Source organism: Pelmatolapia mariae, linkage group LG14 (genome assembly GCF_036321145.2).
Source record: "Pelmatolapia mariae isolate MD_Pm_ZW linkage group LG14, Pm_UMD_F_2, whole genome shotgun sequence".
Taxonomy (NCBI): domain Eukaryota; kingdom Metazoa; phylum Chordata; class Actinopteri; order Cichliformes; family Cichlidae; genus Pelmatolapia; species Pelmatolapia mariae.
The window spans coordinates 35,427,993-35,437,306 of NC_086239.1; the positions used below are offsets into that span (position 1 = coordinate 35,427,993).

A 9,314-nucleotide genomic window follows, 5' to 3' on the forward strand; every position below is an offset into this window, starting at 1 on the left:
CTCTGGCTGTGTTGTCTGTCAGGATAAACCTGTATTTTTGTCTCCACCCCTCAATGATGGTCTCTCCTCTCTGTGTCCAGGTGGATATCTGGTCTCTGGGTATCATGGTCATAGAGATGGTGGATGGGGAGCCACCGTACTTCAATGAGCCGCCACTCAAAGCCATGAAAATGATTCGAGACAACCTGCCACCCAAACTGAAGAATCTGCACAAGGTAGAGCAACAGAAGAAAGGGCAATAAGCTGAAAACACCAGAAATAAACCAGACAGATCAGCTTTTAATAAAACCAGCCTTTGTATGAAACACAGTTGGCAGAATTTAGTGTTACGGTTTCCCCTTACTGACAGAAACACGATCAAAAGCACAGAAATGTATTTTAGTTTTATATGAAAGCAGAACTTCTGCTTCCACAAGAGGAAGAATGGAGTGGTGGTGTTTATGGCCACTGCTAGCACGGGTGTGATTATAATTTGTCCTTATTTTAATGTTGCATGAGCGAAATGGCATGCAAGGTGAAAGGAGTGTTCAGTAATCTGCAACTGATTTCTACTTTGTGTCATCAAGCCACAATGACAGAAGTTATCTGTGGCCTGGCTCAGGTCCTGGTGCTGATGCCACCTGAACTAAAGAGTCCCCAAAAGTTGCTTCTGTTCATCTGGAAGTAGCGTTTTCAGTGGGAGAAACGTTTCGTCACTCATCCAAGTGACTTCTTCAGTCAGTCCAAGTTATTTGGATGAGTGATGAAACGTTTCTCCCACTGAAAACACTACTCACCAGATGAACAGAAGCAACTTTTGGAGATTTACCTACCTGGATGATTGCGAATGCATCAAGACGAGCTAAAGAGTATCACATCCATCAGGGCAGTACGCTTTCAGATTAAAAGCAGCGCTCAAAGGGAGCTAAGACTCTCATTTCCATCTTGATATTTTTAATCCTGGACTCTCCCAGAGTAACTCTGCATGATTCACAATTCAAAATAATACTACTTTTATTTATTCTGGATCCCTCGGTGCATACGGTCTGAAAAAAGCTGTTTCAGCTCCTGCAGGGGGGGGTAAAGCTTCTGTACAGCTTCCATGTGCCTGAGATGACCGTATCAGGCATGTCTGCTCTCAGGGACATAAAAACAGTTTGAGACTGTTTTTGAACTAAAATATTTGAGTCTTTGCTTGTAACAGTGTTTTTCCTGCCTTACAATGGGTCTTTGGGGCTTGTAACTTCATCAGCATCTAAACACAATCGGTAAACATAAAGTACAAGCTTCAACTTTTATTCATGTTTTAACAAAACAAGTAAACTGTGAGTAACTAACCAATGTGGTTAAATGAAGCATCTGATTGGTTGTTAGATTAACAGCTGGATGTTTTGGCATCAAGCAATTAAAGTCTTAACTCTAGCATCAGTAACACCTGGATGTCTCTTTTCTCCCAGGTCTCCCCTCTGCTCAAAAGCTTCCTGGACCGGATGTTAGTGCGAGACCCGGCTCAGAGGGCCACCGCCAGCGAGCTTCTCAAGCACCCGTTCCTGTCGAAGGGGGGGCCGCCGTCCTGCATCGTGCCTTTGATGCGGCAGAACAGGATGAAGTGAGATAATGCACGCCACTAAGACGCCTGGACTCTGGAGATGGTGTTACAGGATACTCCTGCACACACAGGAGTGACCCTCAGAGGTCACAGACAGGAGACGTGAAAACAGGGTGTGCAGGAGTATCCTCTGTGAGTCACTGAACTGCGAGAGTGAATTCCCTAAAACAAACAGAGGCAATAAGGTGGAGTGTGTGTGTGTGTGTGTGTGTTTCATACGTGTGTGTGAGCAGCAGAGGAGCCTCCTGTAAACACTTTTACCTGAAGAGCCTCACCTGAAAGATTAAGAACTGTGGATCTTTTTTTTTCTCCTATCTGTGGACCTTACCTGGATTTGAGGTGTGAAGGTGAGGTTTTGCACACCAGTCTGATGCTTTGAAGGAGCCGAGAGCCCATTGGCTGATTTTTAACATCACTATTGGACAATCTGTAAGCCGATTTTCTTTCTTTCGTTTTTTTTCCTGCATTCGGAGACTGTCCTCATCACAGCCAGAACTTACTACTGAGAGAGGAAATCTTGTGGCTCCGACTTTATTCTGTAGCCTTAAAAACACTAATTTCCTGTCGTAAACAAGCAAACATACACTAAGTGAAAAAGTAAACACTGGAGTCGTGGTTTCAGATGAATTTTCTTCTTCTTTTCTCCTGAAGTACAATGAACATAGAGAGCTATATCACTTGTGATGTTATACTATCTCTGTTTTGTGATTGTTTTATTGTTATTGTAAAGTGTTTCCTGGTTTATTTTAGAGTGAGATGTGATGATTTTTTTTTCTTAAGCACTGTTGATGAGAGATAGAAGCTGCACTCCCAGTTTTATTTTGTTTTGCAGAGAAAGACCACATACAGCACACACAGCCCCTTAAACCTGGGTCTGAGTGTCTGAGTCACCCCCTGGGTTTGGTTGATTTTCACTCGTGTTTTTAGAACAGTAGGGTTTAAACACTCAACGCTCACTCGACAAACTAGAAAACGAGCCTGAGCTGCTCGTTGGCCTGTCACTGAGCTGTTTTTATTCTGTGGTCCTTTCACATCTTTGTCAAAAGTTTCCAGCTGCTGACATTGTTCCTCTGCTCGTTTCGTGTTTGATTGCCACTTTGAGTCCACTCTGAAATAAGATAATACCAGGTCTCTGTCACGCAGAGGATTTTATTTATAGGACGAGGTTAACACTACTCCACCTCACAAACAGAAGTGTCAGCCATGATTAAGAGAAGCAGCTTTGTTGTCGATGAGCTGTGCTGCTCACGCTCCAGCGGAGAGTGTGTCTGTTGGAGCTTTAACACTCGTGTGAAAATCTGCTTCCAGCTGCTAATAATGTAGAGATGTTTAAAAACTAAAGGAAGCACGAGACCTGAGGCCCAGATTTACCCTTTAAGGGACAGGCTACCAAAATCAGGCTTGTTCATTTTTCCTCTGGACTGTTTTGCTACTTATGCATCTAGATCATTTTGGTGCGAGTCGTGCAGTTTTGGAGATATTAGCCTTTGCTTTAATATAATTCAACTAAATGGTTATTAAAGTGCTGCAGAGCTTGCCATCATTTTACCCAGTTACTCAAACGAACAGTTTGTTTCATGGGGGAACTGTTTTTTTCCAGTGAAAAGAAGCATGTGGCCTGCTATCGTTACAGCTCAGCCGAGAGGGAGGACATTAATGTTGTGGTGCAGCGTCTGTTTATTCAGCTCTTTGGCTGCACAGAGAGAGGAACTGTGCAAATTCAACCAGCACACATGCTTTGGAGTGTTTGTGGCCCTCTAAAAAGCCAACAGGGTTGGGTCAGATGCTGATTGGTTGATAATCTGGCACAGCAAGAGAAGAGAACAGCAATAAAGTTCTTTGCAAAGAGGAAGAAATGCAACCAAAAGAAACTGGCTAAAGTTTTCATTCTTTTTAACACTCGGTTTAGCAACAGAGAAGAAAGAGAGAGGGTGTGTATTTTGACCTCTGTCACCTAAAAACAGTCAGCTGCTGGACCAATAACAGCACAGAGTTGACCATATTTTTTGGCACCACTCCCTGGTAACAGTACAAGTTTCAATATGTAAATGTGGACCTGCAAGCTCTGCTGGTGCACGACCATTAGCCTCTCGACACGGGCCGCTTACACTTCCTCCTGGAGAATGATATGTTTTCAGATGTGGTTTGGTTGAGAGAAAATAGTTCCTGCATGAAAATTCTTGATTTTTGTATAAGGGCACTTCTGTTGAGCTTATCGTGCTTTCAGGACTATTTAGTTCCACAATTTTCTAGATCCATGTTCTCCAAACCTGCGCAACTCGCACCAAAACAATCTAAATGGGTAAAGAGCTCTGATGGGTAGAAGAAGAATATGGAAATGTGATTTTTTTTTTTCAGCCTGCCCTTCCTCTTTTAATTTTCTTGCAGCTCATAGAAATCATAACTGTTACCAAATGATGATGACCCAAGTCCCAAATTCCTCCTTGGGCGGCTGAAATTGACTGACAGTATCACAGTTTGGTAAAAATAAACTAAAACCTAAATATGAAAAAAAAAATAGAGATCTCTTCAGTTTCAGTCAAATATCAAAGTAACCTGAGGATTGGGCTGTCTACACAACCACATTACAGCAAACTGAAACATGCAGACCACTCAGGAAACTGATTCTAAACGAAGAATTTTTAAATAAATAAAGATATAAACTAATAAATGAAAACTACTTATAATAGTTCAGTTTGATTTTTTTTTGTTTTTTTTTTGGGGGGGGGGGGGGGGCTTCTGCCCTGGCAATCCTAAGACCAGAAAACAGAAGTCATTCCATGAAAACTTACGTTCTTCCCACCTGACCCACTCAGAATCAGCTGATTTGTCTTCATGTACAATAACTTTAGTATATTTCATGAAGCCATGCATAATTTTGCCTTCATGCTGTGAAAACTTTTTGATCACAGACCATCAAGAGTACAAAACTTTGCACTTTTAATGAACAGCAAGCCTCCGTTAGGGGCTGTAACTCTGAAAGTATGAAGGTAAAATGTTGCACAGCTTCATTCCATAAACTGAAGTTGGTGTAAAAAAAAAAAAAAAAAAAAAGTAGTCAGCTGATTCTGAGGGGGTCAGGCTGGGGACATTTTCAGACTTAACTACCCGTCTGAGTTCTGTGCAGTGTGTGGCTGTGAGCAGTCGTTCTTAGAACGATGGAAGGAAAGCTGTTTCTGCTGTGTTCCAGCGCCCTGCAGGGAGACAGAGATAAACAACCTGCAGACGCATTCCTATCTCAGCCTGTTTCCATTCCTTCTTTGTCTTCCAGTTCAGCCTCCACATCCGACCAGAACTCGGTCAGGTGGCTTTTTATAAACTGCCAACCCAGAATACTTCCAATCGATGGACATAGGGAAACACGTAGCACACTTACAGGTGCCTTCTGCTTTTTGGAAACACTCCTGGAGGTGTGTGATTGGGTGGCCTTTAGCACATTTACTGTACTTGACATAAATGTATTGTTAACCATGCTGACACAGCAGCTGTCTAACTGACATATTTGAAGCTTTGTACAAAGAGCAGCAGCACAGAGTAGAAGCACGTCGAAGCAGGAAGTAGGTTTTAGTTCAAGCTCATTGTTTCCTAACATTGTTTATCATTTCTGCAAAGCACAGCTAGCTGCGGTTTGAAGATGGTTAAAATGACACCCTCTTTTCCAGCTGCACAGGACTGCTGGAGTATTTTGTAAGTCCAAAATAACACTTTTTTTTTATCACAGGGTGCAGTTCATCCTCCATCTGAGAAGAGCTGTTTTAGCTCCACCCCCTTTAACCCAACTAACCTCTGATTAAGAATAATTTTTGACCCATCCATTTCATTCACTATCCAGCTCTGTGTTTGAGGCTGTCCCACTTTAATAGGGTGAGAAACGGGGAACAGATGTGACAGTTTGGATGACTATTTAACCAGTCAGTGAAAAAATAGTTTTAAATATTACACGCCTTCCCTTTTTTTTTTTAGCGATATAAAAGATGTGTCTGACTGTGCATAAACTGGATAATCGGCATCTGACTCTAAAAATGAAATATTTACAAAAAAGACCTCCATACAGCCAGAGTAGCTGCCCCCTTTTGGACATTTAGAAGAACGCAGGTGTAAAGCTTTGTTTTTGACACTGGATTGCTTCTGTGGTTTTTATCAGATGTGACATCAGTGAGCCTTTACTCTGTTTGCCAATAACAAAAATAAAAGAAGACAACCTGCTCCTGGCGTCCAGGCGGCAGACCAGTAGAGCCTCCGCACTGATGCTGACGTGTCCAACTCCTTAACGAGGTCCAGTGTAACTGGTCTCTGTGGTATGGGTCAGGGAGCGATCTTTAACAAACCCCAGCTTTAAAAAAAACAAACAAAAACAACAGCTTACACAACCCTGGTGATTTTCCTTTGGTTGGAGGCCAAAACATGTTTGGAAGCAGCTGCTCGATATTTGAAACTTTGGCCTTGTTTTCAGGGATTTTTCCAGTCTTAAAACGAGCCTCTACGCACGTGAGAACATGTCAGCAGGGTCTGTGTTACCTTCACTGGTAGAAATGTGTGATTTCAGCTTACTTAAGACCATTTCATAAACAAAAACAGTATGCCTGTGTTAATGATACCCTGGTTTTCTTTGGCACAGGCTAAAACCTGGAATTTCTGCAGGTTTAATATCCACTGCCCTGACAGCACATATGTGGTAGTATATAAAAAGGAAAGCAGAACCGGCCCTGCTTTAATGATGCAGGCTGAAGGATTTCTCAGTGAGAGCAGCATCACCCCGCACAGTTTCAGGGTTTTTCTTCTGTGGTTACATTGAAGATGCAGACTCCATTAGGCGGCACCTTAACCTCGGGGAAAAGCTTTCTTTCAGCCGCTTTAACCTCTGATCATGTAATAACGTGTTGAATTTTTAGCTTCAGGAGCTCAGCACAGATGCGCCCATGCCTTCCTGCAGTTTTTCATAAAAGTGGAGGCAGAAAAAAATTTCCACCCCATGAAAACGTGCGTTACGATATTTTCCATGCCCGGGTTTCATCTGCTTGTTTTTGTGCCACCACAGGATGAACGTAGGTTAATTGTAAACCTCGTCCCTGCCGCTCTTTTTTTTTTTTTTTTTTTTTTTTTTTTCTTCCTCTTCAGAAGCATCCGCTCAGTTGAAACGTCTCGCAGGCGTTTTGTACTTTGTCTTCTTGGCAGCTTCCCAGGCTGTAAATTATCATCTGGATGTTCTGTGGTGAAAAGTGGAGCAGGCTGGTAATGAGTCACCGAGCGCAAAAGGCGAATGAAATGTCGGACTGGATGACAATCTTTATTTAGTGATTGAAACACTCTGAACTTTGCTGTTCTCTGTTTTGTGTCTCGGTTTTGATTATCGATCCCAGATCAGCCTCTAAATTCAGCTTTAAACTGCATGTTTTCACACTGATTAACACGAAGACTGGCCTCCTGCTAATGCTGCTGATTCTTGTTGTGGTTTTTATTGGCTGTGTTTCCTGCTGAACTTTGTTAATCTGTTATAAGTTGCTGGTTAAAATGACTGGATCATACTGGGGGCACTGGAAAAGCAGAATGAGAGTCCAACTCTTAATTGTTTGTTTTGAAGCCACATCAGCCACACCATTAAAACCACTTAAACCTCGTCCCTAATCCTGGGCAGCTCTGGTCTGTCTGGGCAGGAGGCTTTTTTTCAGACAGCCAGTGGAAATAGAACATTTTATATTGATTTAGAGTAGGACTGCATGTCTGGCAGCAGTTCTTTTGGGTCTCTGTGGATCAGGCACCGGGCCGGCTCAGCTTTTAACACATCAGAAGGTCATGGGTTCAAACCCTGGCTGTTTGCTTGCTCTTCCAATGCCTCCTCAGGCTTTCTCTGTAAGAACAGTGTAGGCTTTCATCTTCCGCATAGAGACAGGGGAGGACATCCAGGAGGCTTCCCCAGCAGGAGAGCCTCGTTCACCAGTTCAGCCAAAACCCGTGACCAAGCGTGGATCCGCTGAACCACAAAAGCTGTACATAGTCGTAGCTTCTGCCCTCATTTCTCCTTCTCCTTCTTCATAACTCCTCCAGTCTGTTTTTCTGTGTAAAATGTCTCACCTGCCTGTCCTCCACGCTTCATCGTGCCCTTCACACACTTTCATCAATGATAAAAAACTGAAAAGCAAAAGCAGCAGTCAGAATCGCTCGTTTCCTCTTGTTTTGAGATGACGGATGAGTCGCTGCTCCACACGTGCACTCATTCCAGCGAGTGCAGGAGGCGACATCAGCACCAAACTGTAGTGAGGAAGATTAAATGTAAATATTAATTTAAAAATATTGATTAAATGAATTGATGCAAAAACAAGATTCTCCCGACACTGAGAAACGTGTTTGTTTAACACAACCAAAAGAAATTCTTCAGCTCAACAGGAAGTCTGTGTCCAGCTGTGAGAGACCGCAGCTGTCGGGGAGCGCTGCCAGGAGCAGAACGTGCTCAGGTCACCTGTGAGAGGTTTGAATTTTGTGCCTCATTGAAACCATTAACCTAGATTTGCTTTAGTTTGTGCTTTCCGGTTTAATCGGTCACTTCACTGCCCTCAAAGCTGCGATGCACAGAGAAACTGGCACGCACGAGACCAACGGCTTCAGTCTCGTAATTTTTAACTTTGTTCTGCAAATGTTTTACGTGTTTTTCTTGCAGTAGAAACGTTTTGGCACGTCTGGTTCGTGAGTCGAACAGAACATGTCCACGATGAAGGTCTAATATGAAACATTGCAAGTAAAATAAATATATTTTTGGATGTTAGTGCGCAGGAGTCTGTTCATAGCTGTTTTTAAGTTTTTCTTTCTGTTGTGTGTGGAGTTTCTTTTGTTTTGTTTTTTTAATTGTCCCAAACAGCGGCCCTGATCCCGGGTCAGATCGAGTCCCTTTTAGTCTGGTGACAGTTTTTTGTCATGTTGTAAAGACACTCTGTTTTTTGTATCACCCCCCGTTTGATCAGCTGTCCTTTATCAATGTGAATCTTGTTTATCTGGTATGCCAGATGTTGCTTAAGTAGCTGTAACTTCGTGTCCGTGGACCAGATTGTACTGCTGTGTGTGCAGACACGTCGTGATTTCATGCCTTAACATTTACAGTCACTACTTGACAGACAACTAACTGACTCTGACGCTGGGACCGCTGGTGATGGGGGAGAAGGACACTTCCATGATGCTTTATCCTCTTCTCATCTCACATATCTGAGGGGTCTTCATCATTTAAACATGCTTAAAGTGACAGCTCTCACTGACATTCCTCACAGACACCTGATTGATTGATGGGGGCAGGGAAGAGGTCCGGTCCAAAAGGATTTTTTTCAGGAAGCAGGGCTGCTAACTTTCAATTTTCCTACAGATCTGTCAGAGGCGTCCTGTGGATCATTTTGTTAACAGGGTTCAGGGTTCAGTGCCTTTCTTTGAGGCATCGTTTTAAAAGTTTTCCTGCTTCTTGGGAAAACTCCTGCAGGACCTTCCTCTGGTTTCCACAGCGAACGAGTAACTGACTGGAATAAAACACGTGAAGGGGAAACAAACAGACTGTTCAGATTTCCACTGACTTGTTGAATATCTGATTTTGTTGATGTGTTGTTTTGTCAGACATGCGAGCGACTACCTGCACCGTTTTTGTAAATGTCACTGGTGTTGTAAAAACATAGATTTTACTCTGCAAATTTTACTTTTTTGCAAATACAGTTTTTGTAAAAGATCCCCAGAGTCTGTGTATTTCTTATTT

General features: G+C 42.8%; 2 protein-coding genes across 3 annotated transcripts in view; both read left to right on the plus strand.

The window, feature by feature from the left end:
- The window catches only part of pak4 (p21 protein (Cdc42/Rac)-activated kinase 4), a 40,414-nt gene extending 36,097 nt beyond the window's left edge, over positions 1–4,317 (plus strand). For both annotated transcript variants that reach the window (XM_063492693.1, XM_063492694.1), the window contains exons 10-11: positions 81–215; positions 1,437–4,317. In XM_063492693.1, coding sequence (XP_063348763.1) covers positions 81–215; positions 1,437–1,592 — 291 coding nt within the window. In that variant the 3' untranslated portion in view covers positions 1,593–4,317. The remainder of the gene's footprint in view (positions 1–80; positions 216–1,436) is intronic.
- LOC135933758 (uncharacterized) overlaps positions 1–9,314 on the plus strand; it is a 375,148-nt gene that overhangs the window by 43,239 nt on the left and 322,595 nt on the right. The window lies entirely within an intron of this gene.